This window comes from Penicillium canescens (assembly GCF_028828765.1).
Source record: "Penicillium canescens strain IBT 15451 chromosome Unknown utg000004l_segment0_segment0, whole genome shotgun sequence".
In the NCBI taxonomy this organism is placed as follows: domain Eukaryota; kingdom Fungi; phylum Ascomycota; class Eurotiomycetes; order Eurotiales; family Aspergillaceae; genus Penicillium; species Penicillium canescens.
Window position 1 is genome coordinate 436,204 of NW_026703966.1, and position 17,703 is coordinate 453,906.

The 17,703-nt window shown below is 45.7% G+C and overlaps 6 protein-coding genes across 6 annotated transcripts; 4 read left to right on the forward strand and 2 right to left on the reverse strand.

The window, feature by feature from the left end:
• Positions 1–1,037: 1,037 nt before the first annotated feature.
• Positions 1,038–1,564, forward strand: N7446_005551 (uncharacterized protein; the record flags this gene model as incomplete). Its single annotated transcript, XM_058514299.1, has 2 exons — positions 1,038–1,074; positions 1,122–1,564. The coding sequence occupies 2 exons, from the start codon at positions 1,038–1,040 to the stop codon at positions 1,562–1,564; spliced, it is 480 nt and encodes a 159-aa protein (XP_058371477.1).
• Positions 1,565–2,964: 1,400 nt separating this feature from the next.
• Positions 2,965–3,415, forward strand: N7446_005552 (uncharacterized protein; the record flags this gene model as incomplete). The annotated part of the gene is made up of 2 exons (XM_058514300.1): positions 2,965–3,024; positions 3,089–3,415. The coding sequence occupies 2 exons, from the start codon at positions 2,965–2,967 to the stop codon at positions 3,413–3,415; spliced, it is 387 nt and encodes a 128-aa protein (XP_058371478.1).
• A 1,287-nt stretch (positions 3,416–4,702) lies between these two features.
• N7446_005553 (translationally-controlled tumor protein) lies at positions 4,703–5,725 on the reverse strand (the record flags this gene model as incomplete). The annotated part of the gene is made up of 5 exons (XM_058514301.1): positions 4,703–4,787; positions 4,874–5,033; positions 5,311–5,325; positions 5,383–5,494; positions 5,711–5,725. 5 exons carry the CDS (start codon positions 5,723–5,725, stop codon positions 4,703–4,705), a joined length of 387 nt encoding a protein of 128 aa, XP_058371479.1.
• Positions 5,726–12,949: 7,224 nt separating this feature from the next.
• On the forward strand, positions 12,950–13,486 carry N7446_005554 (uncharacterized protein; the record flags this gene model as incomplete). The annotated part of the gene is made up of 1 exon (XM_058514302.1): positions 12,950–13,486. One exon carries the CDS (start codon positions 12,950–12,952, stop codon positions 13,484–13,486), a length of 537 nt encoding a protein of 178 aa, XP_058371480.1.
• A 1,685-nt stretch (positions 13,487–15,171) lies between these two features.
• On the forward strand, positions 15,172–16,158 carry N7446_005555 (uncharacterized protein; the record flags this gene model as incomplete). The annotated part of the gene is made up of 1 exon (XM_058514303.1): positions 15,172–16,158. The coding sequence occupies one exon, from the start codon at positions 15,172–15,174 to the stop codon at positions 16,156–16,158; it is 987 nt and encodes a 328-aa protein (XP_058371481.1).
• Positions 16,159–16,507: 349 nt separating this feature from the next.
• On the reverse strand, positions 16,508–17,160 carry N7446_005556 (uncharacterized protein; the record flags this gene model as incomplete). The annotated part of the gene is made up of 2 exons (XM_058514304.1): positions 16,508–16,755; positions 16,809–17,160. 2 exons carry the CDS (start codon positions 17,158–17,160, stop codon positions 16,508–16,510), a joined length of 600 nt encoding a protein of 199 aa, XP_058371482.1.
• Positions 17,161–17,703: the final 543 nt, after the last annotated feature.

The following is a 17,703-nucleotide window of genomic DNA, read 5'->3' on the forward strand; positions in this document are numbered from 1 at the left end:
GAACGATATGGAACGCGCTGCAGAGGAAGTAGATGAAGATGACGAAGCAGACCTGCTTCCACCTCCAATCACACAACTAGGTGATAGATGTGAGAAGAGATCTTCTGGTAGGGTCACAATGCCCTCAAGTCGACTGCAAGGGTACGAGTTATATTAGTCTTTATTATGTGCCAATCCAATTTTCCTTCTTCAATAATATTTATTCTGAAGACTCCTCGCAGTAGGCTAGGACAATCAAACAATGGTTTTACCATTATATAATCGAAAGATACAGCACAAATTTATGCAAATGACATGTCACTTTTTTTTTGCTTTTGCGGGTTATATGGGGTACCCATTTGGGTCTCGGGTTGGGTTTTCCAAATAACAACCCGCCCACGGCTATGCTGACTAAGACCCAACCCGACCCACGGGTTGGGTTTTCGTGGGCGGGTTGGGGTTTTGGGCGGGTTTTGGCGAGGCCTAGTAGCAGCGGTGTTATTGAACTTACTGCATGTTTGACAAATTTAAGCCTAGGCGGAGAATCATCGCGAAGAAGTGACGTACATATATTCACCAAGCCACACAGCGGGGCCGGAAACCCCGCTTCTTAGATTGCAACAAAATTACCGTCTCATTAACAAAGAATAGCCTCACGGGGAATCGTTAAAGGCTGACTTACAGAGCTAATCACTGCTATAAATCTATATTACCGCAAGGCCAGCTTATCCTGTAGGTGCTTATTATAATCCACAGAGCCATTCCCGGACGGAGGATAGAGCTGAAAGATCACTAGTGTCACAGAAGCTCGAGAGGATCGTTATTCTCGGCGTTAGTTACACGCCACTTGTACCGATGAGAATACAGGTCCACTGTCCAATGAGATACCTTGACCTTGACCTGTTTACTGTGGGAATCGGGGCTAGGCTGTGAGGAGCTAAACCCACAGGCAAAACCGCGGCTATAAAGGCCATTCTACGCCTCTTTCACTCCTGCCTTATTGCCTTCACCCGCAATTCTTCACAGCACTAACCTTCAATACCCGTCTCACATGAAAAATGGCACCTTCTGAATACTCCATTCGGCTTCAACGAGGTACGGCATCTTTTAAACAGAAACCCGTCTTCGGCTCTTGGACACAGTCTTAACATTCTGCACCCTTATGCAATATACAGGCATTCAAGGAGGTTTCGCACCGCCAACGCCAGACGCAATTTACGAAATAAACAAACTGTCCACCAATACTTACCTTCTTATTCACGGAAATGTCCGTCAGGGTGGCTCACCGAATTTGGAGAAAATAGCCCCGAAATCCCTCGAAAGTTCGCAAACAGATACAGAGGACCTCGTCGATGAGCTACACGATATTTTGAGAACTTTGCCGACGGAGCAGCCACCGGGGTCAGAGGACATATATGCCTTAAACACAAGCATTGCTTGGGGTAGTGAAGATTTCGCGTGGAACAACGGTGGTCCGGAGGGATGCGGCGGGGGTACAAGCAGTGTGCAACCTACTCCTGAAGAAAAGTCTAAGTTCGAGAGAGCTGTTGAGATTGTGGATGCGCTGGTCAAGAAGGCAGCCTAAGGCTGACTTTCGTCGATAAAATCAACCGCCTATCTGCACAATCCAGATCTACCCTTCTTGTTCCCTTGTGCAACAAGTGTTTGGCTTGTTTGCATTACTATGGAAAATTCCAGTCCCCTTGGATCGCCAATACAGTTACGAGACGAAGCACCGTATTTTAATGAAAGTATCGAGGTTGGTACAGGAATATTGATATTCCGGTGCTATTCCTAATACGGTCTAATGTCCCTTGGCGGCGGGGCTAGATAATCACTCGAAGAGTGTAGGCGGTTGCACTAGTTTCGGGACGTACTGTAGGTAACGGTTTTCGAATGGGTCTGTTACTGTAGTTTTCGAATTCAGTTTGACCTCACACTCTTTCGACTTGCTTTCCGGAAAATGAATCCTAAACATGCGCGTTCTACTTCCTCTCCGAATGGGAAAAACCTCGCCCAGATCCCTCACAATCCTACGAATCCCCCGCAGACCGTCGCAAACGGCTTGTTCGCCAATTTCTCGCATTGGGGTTCGAAGGCAGACAGGTATATACCTCCTATCATACTGAATGTGAGGATCATACACTGAGGATCGAAATCAGTTTCACCACCTGCACACAGGCTTTCTCTCTCCGGCGCCTTACTCAGATCGCGCTAGACTTGATTCGGAAGATCCAGGTTCCCATTATCTCTCCTCGGTGTATTTCTGGTAGATCACTAGAAATACCGTAATTACAGGTTCCGGCTTGGGGTACACTCAGGGACCCCGGCCACTCTTTTATTGCCAGGGAAGGAAGGCCCGATGTGTGGACAAAATCACATTTTCACCCAATATAATCAAATGATATAATCAAACTTTATATTTCAAGTTGAAGCTTTTGTATTGATAATATACTCCACCTGAATCGTACCGCCATGTTTATCCACTAGGGTTAGATCTGTATCTACAAAACTGCGGTGTGAATTTATGACCCACATAGCACCAAGAATACAACAATGTTGCGAATAATAAAACAGAATAAATATACAGCGGTGTAACAAAAGTTCTCATAAAACTTATTTTGCCAAGGCCAAATGATATATATAATACTCTGCCGGAGTAGATCTCCGGGAACTCCATTTACTCCAATGGTATTTAATTAGAAGAGGCGGTAGGTCTTCACTGCTCCATTACTAAGGCTTGGCAAAATAAGTTATATGAGAATTTTTGTTATGCCGCTGTAGATCATAAACAGTACTGTAGCAACACACGTAATATTTCTAAGCGAAGTCCCCTGGAAGGAGGGGCAAGGAACTGTTAAATCCTTGGGCATTTTTTTCCTGCCTCCTCAAATGAGTATCCCCCGATATTCCTTTCTTTCTCACATCCGCCATTAATCCAATTCTAAGACAACCCACTTTTTTGTCAGCTTATTCCCATCAACAATGAGCAGCGTGTTAGGTGTGAAGGAAGTGGATGGCAGGCTGGTTGCCACAGCCAGAGATGTTTGTTCACTGCCGTTTTGACCACTATTCCTCGTTAACTGACAGATAGTTTTGAATGAGATAGATTGAGCCACCGGCCGGATGGACTAATGATTTTGAAACGCTGGGTGGTGAGACTGTGCGGGGAAATGATGGTGAAATCTATGAGTTACTCGAATATAAGGGCATCGATACCACCGAAACAAAGCCCCTATACGCGGCAATGGCTTCTGGTGCTGGCGGTGAACGTTTTGCGATGATGGAAGCGGGCTCGACGACAGCCTTCTACCTCTACCATCTGGATGATGATTATCTGTATCGGATCAATCAACCAGATAACTTAGCCGAGATTGTGAAGCGTATCAACGAGGAGGATGGAGGATTGGGAAGCATCGAGTTTAAGAAAATATGATAGACACTACGCCAAGATCTGTTGGATAAATGTGTGGCTGTTTCCCGATTCTCTAACTTTGATCAAGATTGGTGAGCGAATAAAGTATCGCTCCCTGGCAGCTACTTGAATGCCACATCTGGTCTCATTGAATTAATTAAATCTTTTTTTATCTATTATGGGATTCATATTCTTGGTAATTTGGAAATTCTGACTAAATGCCGAGCAGAAATCAAATGGCATCACCAAAGTCCGGGAGGCGGGGAGGAGGAAGGGGTCCAAATGTGCGAGAGGTTCATCCAAAACCTGGTCAGTTACAAGACGCCGCAAAATCTCGAGATTGGAAGGGGGCGTATATGCGTATAAGATAATTTGGGGAATGCAACTTTACAATAGACGCTTCTTTTCGCTTCCCTTCGGTGGGAATGAGGGGGTTCCGAGGGTGGGTGTACCCCAAGCCGGAACCTGTAATTACGGTATTTCTAGTGATCTACCAGAAATACACCGAGGAGAGATAGTGGGAACCTGGATTTTCCGAATCAAGTCTAGCGCGATCTGAGTACAGTGATTCTCGAAATCGCCTTGACCAATACACACTGAGAAACTCTTTCCTGGCCCCACTGCCAAGACCCTAGCGCCAATCATTAATTGGGCTGGCCACGTGCCACTGTAATATCCTAGTACAGTAATTATCAACCTCGCACGCATTTTTACGGGGGAGAGATACAATATCTTCACACATTTCATTGCACAGCGGCCCTCAACTTAGTGTGACCCGCCCAATTAATGATCCGCGCTAAGGTGTGTGCTGGTCAAGGCGACTTTGAGAATGGCTGTAAATGGGTTCTGCCGGAGGTTCACTCCCCCTGATGCTCACTGAGCAGGGTTGAAATGATTCTTGCCTGTATACTTGAGGATCATGAGGTATACCTGTCTATACGTGACTTGGAGCTAACGTATAGCGCCTGAGTTGGTTGGCTCTTGGTGGCTTATCAGTATAGGAAGCAGCTGGCCCCTTAAAACACGGCTGCAGGCTTGTAACGTGGCACTCTGATTAATATAGGGAGAAGCGCTAGTTGCCCTCTTAGCTATATGGCCAGTAATGTATGAAATACAAGCAAAATCTCGTTTTGTTTATTGACACTTGATTAAGCTAATAAGAAACAATATACTGACTAGATTGCCTCGATCATAGATACCTGACTTGCGGGATTCATTAAATTGACTTAGATTGAGTACGTTAACCGGGCAATCAACTGAGAATGCATTACCGTGTAAACGAATTGCTTGCCTCGTAGTTACAGAAGCTTAGACCTTCATCTCCTCAAGACCATGCTTCCAGTACGTAACAAAAGGGGTAATACCGTCCTCGCGGTAGCTAAGCAAAACGACCCTGTATGCAAAAGTGATTAGTATAATAGTTTATTATTTTCTTTTCGCATAATGCACCGCATTAATGACAGATAAAATTGAACATACATGCCATCCACATCCATGGATTCGCCGGTGTAGAACTCCCAATCGTTAAAGCTGTCGATAATTCTCTTGGTGTGAACTTGTACTCCCTTCTTGAAGGTAATAACTTCTTCGTCGGGAGCATTCCTTTTCTTGAGTGACATTAGGACCTTCCTAGCATAGCCTGAAAAGAGGTTTTAGAATAGTTGTATCTTAAGCAGTGGCTGCCATCCCTTTCAGGCAAGCAGAGCTGATCCTTATCGTACCTTTCAGATAGGCCTGGTACGAAGCTTTATCGAAGTTTGTGGGTTGGAGACGGAAAGAGTGCACGATATTATTGACTTCTTCTCGGAGATCGTTACCTTTTTATAGAGATGATGAGCAGAAGATATCGTAGGGGGAAAGAAGGACATCTCTCAATGATAGCTTTCACAAGCTAGAGTAATAAAGAGGATACGCACCGTCTTCGTCAGTGCCTATCATGGCGCAGTCAGCTTAATACAACGCGTGAAGCGGCGGAAGAGGCTACGCACCATTTTTGCCTATTTCCACCATAGCGCAGTCAACTTCGTATACAACGCCGTCGATTTCCTTAATGCTAAAACTGTCCGATAATAATTCGTCACGAGTATCAGTGACAATGTCCTATTGAGTCGCAAATTTGTACACATTAGCTTATTAGCCCAGATCACTAACACGCGGAGCGAAACAAAGACGACTTGAATTTTAGGGAGGCAAGCAAAGGCTCTCAGCGCACGTCTGTCTCCTTATGCCCATTACCCCTGCCTCTGGGTCTTACCTACCGCCCAAGTAGGCGTAAATGGAGGATAGGAAGAAGGGTGAGTTAAAATCAGAACAAACCTTGTAGATTATCATCTTTGTGCCTTTCGGATGGAGGCTATCATAAACCGGCTGACAAGATGAAAAGAAGAGAAAGGTTGAGGCTGAAGAGGAAGAGAAAAGGGAACTGGGAGATAAAGAGGTGACAATTTTATGGCGAGGTTCGGTCAACTACAATATCATGTCATGGACAAGTGTCGGTGTGACGTCGTTTGGCGACTTAGGACTTACCCACGACTACGATAGGGTAATTTTTAGGGCGACGTTGGCAGCACCCAAGCTGAACTGACCGAGGCACCCCGATCTAACCGCATTAGCTATATCACTGCCTGATTGCTGCCTAACGGCCTGATTACCTGCCAAGCCCGTAAACAGGCTTACCCGCCATCGCCCACCACCCTCTTGAATAAAACTTAATCTCCCCATGAGAATTATAGATCTCCCTCCCGTTTATTCTTACAATAGCCATGGGTTCAGTATATAATTGCCCTACGGCCAAGGCGAAAAGCAATTTCACATCTGATTATGCGTAAAGTATACCAACTAATTAATATTTTGTACTTTCGAGTCTTTATTGAAAGGATAGTCTAGAAGAGGTTAGCGCAGCTCTGGCATTGCTGAATACTGGTCGTATTTGTGTGACCAGCAAAGGTGCAGCTTTCGTGCGGCCAAAACGGAGGCCATATTCACTGGGGTGGTCTGGAACCAAGGCAAGAGGTGCCACTCTATGGAATTCCATGGGATTCCATGGGGCTTTCGTACGCATTGTGTAATTTGACGTAATTTGGTACTGTAACTTACCATGTCGATTTTACTGCTCCCCCTCAATTTAAGCAGCCTGCTCAATAGTTGATCTGCGCTAAGGCCTTGGCGGTGGGGCCAGAAAAGAGTTATGGAGAGTGTATTGGCCAAGGCGATTTCGAGAGTGGCTGTAAGGCGCCGGAGAGAGAAAGCCTGTGTGTGCAGGTGGTGAAACTGATTTCGATCCTGACCCCGAGGCAATACCACATTGATAGCCTTACTGCCAGGAATCGCCACCCAACTGAAGGTCATATAGACGAGATTCTTCGACCTATACGCCCCCGAGGCACTACGCGCCTACGCTGATGACATCGGATCTTTATCGGGTCTTTGGCTTCGTCTCTGCTACACTGATGAAGAGGCTCATAAGACTCTATGGGCCCAAATGAAGATTCAGAATGGGTTAGTTATGACGGGATAGTACTCGACGATGAAAGTATCTTCGGTGGCTTGGATTTGGCAGCTGCCCTGGAAGTTTTTCCAGAGCGTGTTACGAATGAGCATGTTGATCTTCAATTCAGAGATGCAGAGTTCAGAGACATGGTAGATGCTGCACAAGAAAGTCCATGTCTAGTGCGGAGAACTACTCTGATGAGCTTAAAGAGTTTTTAGCGAGAGGTAAAGCGGATTTAGAAAAGAACCCACTTATGAGGTATTCTCTCTGGCACGCTTCTTGTGTTGTTACTCATATATTTGTGGAGGATGAAGTGGCGCTCAACGGTGGAGGGATATTGCATGTTTTTTTTGGATGATTATGGGAATGTGGTGAGACAGTGGCGAGTTGAGAGTGATGGATCAGAAAACAATTGTGACGGCGCTTGGTTCGAAGGTTGTTATAAGGAGGCTTTTGACGGTGGTACGGGAGGTAGTATGGAAGAAATTGGGCCAGCTTATCATGAGGGCGGAAGCCGGGCCTCCATTATATTAGTATGTTTGGGATCCTGGGATGACGAGTCGGAAGAAACTAATGTACATAAAAATAGCTTGCTTGATGTTCCAGAAATTGAGATTCATCATCGGTCTGATATGGGCTCATTTTAAAAAGTAATCAAAATCCTTGGAAACCCATGTTAGCTTTCCGGGTGAGCCAGGTTACATTCAAGACTGGTAACGAATGAGACGCGTTGCAAGTGATAAAATCCATAGAGAACTAGTAAACATCCTTCCCTACCAGGATTAGCTCTATACAGCGTAAGCACAGTGATGACTGGCGGGACGAGGGCTGCGCGCTCGGTGGGAAACGAGGGGAAATGGCAACATGGGATTAGTGGGAAGGCGGAAAGCAGGCAGACGATCTTGCCAGATCGCCAGATTGACTATCTAGGGGATTCGATGTATCATTACAGTATTATTACAATACATGCCGTGAGTGTGGTAAAGCCAATACCACCACAGTTCTGCCCAACTAATCGAGCGGTGACCCTAAAGAGGATTAGCGGATTCCGGATTTATCTTCCGGGAATCAGGTCGAAAGAGTTTTAAGGTCAAACTGAATTCGAAAACTACTGTAGTCTGACACCCGCGTCGGAGCACAGCTACTTAACTCGGTCCGAATAATGGAATGATGCGTTCGTTATCCATACTAAGCACAGATTTTGGCTCCGGCCATCTCCCAAGGTGTTGGAGGAGCTGTTCTATAAACGATTCGAATAATACCGTATCAGGTGAACCTTTAGAATACGAGATGAAGGTTTACCATCCTGAGTGTGTGCTGGCAGTATCTATAGCCTTGGCCCCGATGAAATTTTGACACTTGCACTGGTATCACGCCCAATGGTGACCAACCAGTCCACCTACGTCCTACCGGTTTATCACATCCGGATTCATCAACAAAAGCAGGGTGGGACGAACTAAACTGGGATAGATTATGCTGGTAGAAACCTCGTACAGTAGAAGTTGGCTTCTTCTGGTTAGATGAAAGCCTGTGACTTGTTGGCTAGAGAATACATTGATCTTTGGAATGGGATATTTTCTAGCCTACCGGCGTATGTTTCTCCACCTCTTCTCGAGATATCTAAATAGCCCATGCAATTCTATCGCAAGTTAAAAATTTCATGAAGTCACCCTGCAAACCACTCTACCTAAACATCACTTTTGCCGTTGGCGCAAATTTTTAATGGTACAAACTCGCCAACAAGCTCGTCTTAGGGCGCAGCCGGACAATAAAATGACCTACGGCAACGCTCGAGTACAAAAATCTCACCGAACCCCAACACGCAAGACCATCGGGCCTCAAAAAACCCCGAGTTGACTTCTGAGAGTCTTGGTCATTTGGGCAAAGATGCACCCGAAGAAGACTTCAAAAAGCTCCTCGCCGGAAGCAAAATCAAGTTGAATTTCACTCCGCCTCTTATGTTTGACAGCATATACGTCAAAGATGCCTTTTATCATGCAGTTCAGAAGAAGATACTAGATGATTTACCATTGATTCTTGGAAGGCAAGTGTTACAGTACAAAATTGTAACATTCTTCATTTGGCTGTGGTGTACTCCGTACAGTACGTCGCCTCAAAAAGTAATTATCCAATGGTAACATACGCTAGTCTATACTCAGGTTAGCCACGGGTCGTGGCTTATAGATAATACTGTACATTCACCCCAAGAGCCGGAGTCCTGGGATGAAGATTCTCAGTATTCCCCTCCTACACCAGGATATTTTCGGAGCCCTTATGCTACACGGTCCAACTATAGCCCCTCCCCGTCCGTCCTCGAGTATGAGCCTAATCGTGCAGTCCACACCCAACCGGACACTTTGCCACTGCTCCAAGAATCCGAGTGGGAGAAAGATAAGTTCTACGACGAAGATCCGCCAAGCTGTATTCATTATTTAATAGAATGGCGGGTCACTCTCAGCAAGAAAGCCGTGGTGAAGGACATAACGTAATTCACATGCGAGCTGCGCACACAAGCGAGCTGCGCACCCCAAAACACATAGTTAATGAGATAAATTACAGCTTTGTATCTCAACAACCATGGTCTATCGGGATTATTACTTGTAAAAATATGCTTTTTAGGCGGTATCTAGCCTTTTTAGGAAATCTGGGGAATTTTTACAACTTGGTGGCTAAGATATATATGTTTATAACATTTATAAATGTAACTTTCGGTAATTTTTGAAATGATGATGATATAAGATTTCGATTTCTTCGAAATTCATATGCAGTTCTAACAGTCCTTATCAATAGCTATCGACAAAGAACTAGATAGAATAGAAAAGTGGTTGTTGAGATATAAGTGTAGCATATATCGCATTTATTATGTGTTTTGGGGTGCGCAGCTCGCTTGTGTGCGCAGCTCGCATGTGAATTACGTTAGAGGAAGATATAGTATTGGCTCCGAGCGTATACTGGAATTTGGTGCTAGAAGAGAAGCTAAAAAAGGTTCCTCGAGAAAAAGTATCACATAAGAAAAGGATTAGGATAGATGATACGGCGATTGTTGCTTCGGTTAATGACTAATCCTAGCGCGATCTGACGAAGCGTTTTAACAAGACCGATATCGTCTGGGCAGCGATTGAGAAGCAACTTCGGATGTGGTCGGGTCAGTTTTCACGTGGTAGGAAGCTCACGCTAAGAGTGTGTTTTAACTATATAGAAGATAGCACTTCTGTATCCGCGGGTCGGAAAGGGGACAAACGAGGTAAATTATCTGTGACCAATAGGATACTCGATAATCGTGACGCTTAGCTCGACGCCGAAGAAAATGTATGTGGGCAGCAAGTAATCTGGCGCCACGTGTATGACTTGATGAAATGCGATTCGCCTGTATGCCACTTGGGGCCTTACTGCTGGCTTGACCCAGTAGGAAAGAAGCATTATCGACTTCGCGCACAAACCCTCAAGCGATTAGTGACCTATGCGAGAAAGGCAGTGTTCTTGAAACATATAAATATGTTCCTGATGAAATAAAGGACGAGCTTTATATGAAAGAGCAGCAGCGACAGGAGAAAGACAAAAGCAAAAGCGGAAAGGTTCTCGGCGTCACACCGTATCCACCTATCAACATCAATGTTCTACCATCACACTTCGTTGGATTGGATGCAACTGCTTCCAGTGCAACTGCTGACCCAAGAATTTCAAAAGAAACATCTCCTTTGAAAATCCCCGGCTTCAGAGACGTAGCTGTCAAAGAGTACAGTGAGTGGCTTGCATCAACTGTATCGGATGATACACTGAAAGCTGCATTCCGGCAAGCGTAGTGAACCTTTGAGTAGCTATCTGTTTGAAAGAGTTGAAATGTCAAAATGACTGGAACACAAGCCTTCAAAGTTGGATACGAGAGGCCTGGAGCAATCGAAAAGCCACGCCGGCACAAAGGACCGGGAACGCCGGGTGTCTGCTACCAGAATTGGGATTACGGTATTTTTGACTGTCGGCAAAAGGTACCAAAGCACCGAGCTTGGCCAAATGTAGCTTAGTGTAATCCAGGGAGAGCGCTAGAGGAATTTTGATTTCGAATTTTACTGTAACTAATGCGCCACCCGCTTTTATGATAATCCGGTTTTTTGTAATACACAGTCAGAACTAAGAAGGCTGACACGGCAGTCAAAAGTAGTTTAGCGTTTCTTGGCTTTTAGGGTTCGGGGAACTATAGAAGAGTAGAAGTGGTGACGCCAATTTCCGGAAATACTGTAATGCTTCTATACATCTTCTCTCGTATACTTTATGACTAGTGCCACTTGGGGCTCAATTCTGAAAGCCTTCAACTAATGTCCGTGCGCACATAAATATGAATTGGGTGATCTGCACTAAAAAAGGATGGCGCTAAGTCGGCCAAGCTGTATCCCTTCCAGTTCGACGAAAAGTGAGGGAACGTCATTTCGAAGCCCAAGGACCGGCGCGTCTATGACCGACTCAAGAAAAGACGCGGAGACTACCAACAATAGTTCCAAGTCCAGCTGATGCAATGGACATGGTGGATTTCACGCTGAGGAGGGATGAAGATTCAGGTGGCTGGTTGTAGGTGGAAATTTGACCACCAGCATTTTCTACGCCGCCTCGGGTATTTTGATGCTAAGATCAGAATATACCCTATGCGTCAGAACATGTCGGATACAACTTGGTTAAGCATAACGTTCGTTGAGAGAAATTCGAAGGAACGAAATGAATTGGAGCTGGATGCGACGCAAGCTTTGAGGAAATGGTCCCATTATAGATAGGTACAAGGCCGTGGTGATGCAAGGACAAAGGCTCTTTTCCAAAGCCCAATGTTGGAAACATGCGATGAAGACCTCGGATGTGGCAATTTCCAGGGTGAAGTGATAGGCACGAGTGTGTTGCAGCAGCAACGGACGGTCGAGCAAAACGATTCGTTCTCCGATAGACGCCATATCCTGCGTTTCTGCGGCCTCTTTGGTGGAATGGAGCAAGCCTGGTTCCCCGTTCCAAATAAGATTCGCCTCGCAGACGTGGCTTTCTTTAGGTCCCGTTATAGCAGTGCATCCTCCAGACATGTAGAGCCCAAGTTTGTTCGCAATACTGTATCCCAATTATGGCACGTTTAAGCCCGCCTGTATTCATGGTGGTGGCGCGTCTCCAATCCATGGTGCTCGCTGCTTTGTGCGGAAGCCTAGACAGAATGTACACGTACGTCGAAATTGGACTCTCCAATTATTTCTAGCTGCCACGGATATATCTTACGGAGGGCTCCACGGGCAGCTGTTCTGACAGAGAATGATGGGTTTTTTAGATAAAAAATAGGAAGTTCTTCCTGCCGAGCAAATAAGAACGGCTCAAATCTATAGATGACGGAGCAAGGGACCCGGCAATCTGAGTCGTTCCGAGCAGCCTCGAGAGAAGCAGGCCTAGTAGTCCTTAACATGAACTGCAACTGGTTCCCTAATCTGGAATGGGAAACCGATCCTCAAACCGCATATCCTATTCTACATGTACATGATGTACAGTCTCTGTGCAAGGAGAGAGCCACCTTCAGCCTGCGACTTACACTTCAGTGTTTATGATTTGTTGTTATTTTCCCATGATGCCAATTTAAGCAGTAAGTCAGTGGTCAAATATGTGTGGTAGCCAGTTGAACTGTGTTTCTAGGCCACGAAAGTATTTTTCGAAGTGGCGGACAGGGGGTGTGGTCTCTGGTATGGAGTAGCACAGACTCCCAATTCATCATTCTCTCTCAATTCACAACTGGCTCATCGGGAGAGAGCAGTTGATCCTGGATGATACCAAATAGATCGGCTGCACCACCGGAGCTGGCTTGTTTGTGATTCATGAAATGGCGGACATGAGGTTTCTGGAATTATCATTTAATTTGCTTCGAACTTCTCAATTAAACCGTCATTCAATTTTCATTGCTTCTAACATCGGGATTACGGACTGTGTGTCGGGATGCGTGGCAGACCGGTCTCCATATATTGGTTGTCTCTCCCGCCTCAGGAAGTACAACACTTGTTACCTCTACTTTGTGCAAAGCTCAACGAGAGAACAGAAATAAATTATATCCCATGATGGCCGATAGTGCGCTTCCCAATCTCTACCGGCATTATTCTGGCAATAATGACGACGACAACACCTCGCTCCCCTCCACAGAAAATGACACCGACGAGCCGCCACCAGTCGTCAATGAGTTTCGCTGTGATCTAGTTACATTGCAATGCATCTCAGGACGTCCACATGCTGCGTTCGGCAGCAATACCTCCTCGAACATTCACATCCCTTCTATACAGGATCCACCTCAGGTGGTGATCCAAGTGGGAGGTACTGATGTGTGGTACATCGATACTTCACCCATGTCTGAATGCCCGATGCATCGGATTACAGGTGTGGATTTCTTGGTCCAGATTCTGGGAGAGATGGAGGTTACTCATTTTACGGGCGAGCAGCAAATCATCCGCCCTGGCGATTTAACCATCCAGGGGTCCACTTTTACCAAGTGGCGCAATCCAAGCAGGCATCAATGGGCTCGGATGATGGGATTTATATCTACGGCCCATTCTATTGGGAAAGAAGATCCACCATCTAGAGCAAGATTTCCTAATCAGTGAAAAAGTCTGTACTTCTACTTTCCACAATGATCAAGTAAGGCTTGGACCGTTTTCACGGAGCTTCATGACTCATTTGGCGGAGGGAGCCTAATGCACATTGTTTCTGGGCCTGTTATACTCCAACTTTTAATGAAATTTTAAGTGGTGAACAATCATTTTCTTCCGCCTTTTCCGTGTTTTTCGATTAGATGTCCCTTCCGATCTCGAATCGTCTTACGAAGTATCGACAATCGCCCGAATCTCTCATCTTCACAGACCCATAAGCTAACCATGGGATCTCGTCTCTCAGATGGCGCATACGCTTTGTAGTTTCGTAGGGACATCTCTCTGTAAACTGGATCCTCTCCACCTTTATATGTAACCCTAGCAGCGCCCGTGTGGTCCATTCATTCCAACTGCCTTCAGTCTTCAGATTGATGCGGAATATCCATGTGTTGTACAGTACCACACCTCGTCCAAAGTGTTGATTCTCTTCTCCCCTGCACATGCATAAACGAGGTCCTTCGGAGCCAGGATGGATGGGGTCGGATGCGATCCTGGTGATAGCAGATCCCGTGGCACGAAGCATTTTCCCCAAATTTGTGCTCAATAACCTGCTCTAGTAGATGAATATGTTGGTGTGCAGTACCCCTGGTAACACCATGCTGCCTGTCATACACGTGGATATAGCGAACCATCCTTGTTTAATTTTCTGGGACAGCAACCCCTCTGTTTCGTGGAATTGGCTGAGTTCATATGTTTCCATTATACCGTGTATATAATGTTCTAAAACCGGTATACCGGTATTGGTACATCTATTGATCAAGGAGCCTCGTACCCAGTTGAACTGCTTGCAAAGGGGCAGAGTGAATTTCTATTGTGGATGGTCTTGGAGCTCGTTCGACAACAGAAGTCATCTTTGTTCTATAACAATTTTGTCTTCAGCTATTGGAGGGCAAACACTTGATCGATAAAAGATTATGTGAGGGGGTGGGGGTAAACACGCCCATATAAATCAAATTGTGAGGGCAGACCGGTAATGTGGGAAACGAACGTTTACCTAGAAATTTCGCGCTCCTCTATGCAATTTGTTAATAAACATTTTAAAGAGATATTTAAAGGGCAAATGTATGAATCATGATTAACTAACTACACCTGATAGATCAGTTGAGGGAGGCTTCTCGGATCTCTTAGAGCAGACAACAACAACGATGAGGCCAGATGAAACCTCGATGACCAGTTGAAGGTATGGGAACATCAAAGAAGCTAGGGATTCACCAAGGGAATGTGGTAAATTGAGGGAGAGTGGTGTATTGAGAGGTTTATATATATTGAAGTAATCATTGTCTAATTGCTTAATCGGTGACTGATTGCAGCGCACGTACGATGCTAAACCGACAAAGCATAGAGCTTCCATATAAACTACTGTGTCAAAGAGCAAGGAAGGTAGTTCTTCATCTTCCTTCACAACGAACAAGTCCACCGATTTTGCGTGTCTTTTCATTTAACACTTAGACCAGGATGTCGCCCAGAAAGCCTCTCCAGAAGGCAAGTGTCATCAAAACCGCTTGCGAGCCTCAAAGTCAGGCTCCGACTCGAGCCGATAAGCCTGTTCTAGAAAAAATCAAAAATGTCTGAACCATGCATATCACGCCAAGTCATCAGAAGCAGAAGCCAAAACCGCGCTCTTCATATCCCAGAAACTCATGAGCGAGCATAATGTGACTCAAGCAGATCTCATTGCCAGCGATGATAGAAGCAACAAAGCATGCTACGGTGGGCGGAGTATCGTTCGCATTGAAAAAGTCACGGGCTTAGCGCGGAGGGTTATGAGAGAGGCTTTTGTTGAGAGGGTAGCGACGGCAATGTGCACCTTTTTTGACTGCAAAAGCTTTTCGACCGATCTTGGTGTCTCTGTGGAATGCTCATTCTTCGGTATTGCTAGCAACACGGTTGCCGCAGCAATAGCCTTTGAAATGGCACACAATCTGATATTAGAATGGGGATGTGTCTACAAAGGGGGTGCACCTACTTTCAGCTACCGTCTCGGCGTGGCGGATGGACTTAAGACCATGGCCAATCGCGAAAAGCAAAATGAGCTTGCGGAAGTCCAGCGCCACGATCTAGATTCGGTCACATCAAGAAGTCTCGAGAAAAAGAAAGAGCTCCAGCGAGAGTTAGGCACGGTAGCGGAACTCTCTGTCAAAGCCAAGAGCACATCAGACCATGACGAGGATGATATGGCCTCAATGAAATTTGAATCGGACAACGAGTCCAACAGCGGTTCCAACGACATTGATAGGTGGAACATCAAAGCCGATTTCAGCACGGATGATTTGCAAACCATCAACCTATGCAATGACGTGGACGAGAACATCGAGACGTATATGAAGCGGGAGCAAACCAAGCCACCGAATCCCAACGAAATCCCCGAAACTCTGGCTGAGTTTGATGGAAAGGTCGAACCCGAGACTAAGCCTCCAACGCCAATGGCATCTTGTTGGAAATCTCAGATGCAGCTCGTTCACTTTCGGACAACATCGGAGCAGGTTGCGGATGATTATTTAGTGCAGCATAAGATTAAGCTTCGCAGTGGAAGAAAACGGAAATCAACCATTCGAGATAAAGAGTCCTATCGTCGGGGAGAGCAGGACAGTTCAAAAATTGATGTCCGCCAAACAGCGCTGACATGAAGACATTTGCTCGGGTTCATGACGGTCATCTTGTTCAGACCACTAGTGCGTAGCCTCTAAGAAGGCCAAAAGTAGCGGGCTAGAATCCTCTGCAGATCATTGTTCTCTTCGGGGGAAAAAGGTCTGGCGGTGTATTGTACAGTCAAATGAAGATTAATTGGTTACTGCGAACTGATGAGGCATGGGTAGCTCTGTCTTCTATTTTATTGCTGAGGAGGGCAGGGGACGGTGGTCTATTTTGATGGGATGAAAAGAAAATAAATCACAGTATCTCGATAGAATTCTAATATAAGTTGCAATTGAGAAGTGGGCCAAGTAGCGCTACAAGATGAATACACCGCCCACCCAGTCATCTCTTTCTCTGGTTTGCCAAGCGCTTTGATCGCCTATTCCCAGAATAGTCCTCGCCTCCATGTCCCCTTTTGCGTCCGCCGGACCCATGCTGACGAGGTGGATCATCATTCTTCGGTTGGCTAGTCTGGATAGATGGTTCCATTTTATCGCCTTGACGGGACCACGACTGGTACAGTTCACCACAAGATGACATGTGGCCCTCTGCCATGCAATAACAGCTTTCATCTTTGTCTTGTGAGGCTCCTGCGGTAAATCTGGTTAGCAAAACGAATTTTGCCCTGTTCGAATAAACGTACTTTCTTCGCCCTCGGCAGACTTGGCCACTTCTGATCTTTCCTCCTCTAGATGGATGTAGGGGATTGAGTCAGGGGTGCAAATACAATCATGGCTCTGACCATATATTAATCGGGATGATGCCAAATCAAAATTCGAATCCGTTACTGCGGGTTCGTCGTATAGAACAGGGAAGCCTCTGTCGCGCAAACGTGCTCGATATTCCGGTGTACAGAAAGATTCAGTGCTCCTAGCAGAATTATGCTGCTCTGGTGTGTTCTGTTCGCCATAGCTGTCGTTGTCGTTTATAACGATAGGGTTGGCTTCTGATCCCAATTCATCAGACACATCACTCCATCCTCTGGTAATGATCATGGTGCCTTGTGTTGCGACAGAATGATGATATATTGTTGAGCCAGACTGAGGCGTCAGAAGCAGCTAGATTTATGCTAGCTAGATTAGCAAGTAATCTTCCCCACAGGACAATTTTTTCGTACCTTGAGCTTCCACGATGGACTCGTGAAAGCCTTATTGAGTGAGCTGTTCATGTTCCAGAGATTATATTGATGTATTTATATGCAACAATCTGGGAGACTAAGTGAACCGAGCTAGGAAAAATAGAAGCTCCCAGGAGATAGTCGGGCCCTGTTCTCCAAGGTAAGGTATGATCGGGTCCTGTCTTCATGTTTACTGCCCATATACTCCTAGGAATTGCGCGAGTAGATTAGCCGAGACGCCGAAGTTTGGTAGTACATTGGTAAAAGGTTGATCTGCTCCTCGGAAATCGCTGCGCGCTCCTAGCTGCGAACACATCGCGGGAGAGGCGGATATTATCTGTAACCAGGGGTCTCCTTCAACATGGCGGTTCGCCTCGTGTAAATAAGCTAGTCAAAAAATTGGGATCTAGTTTACATAATA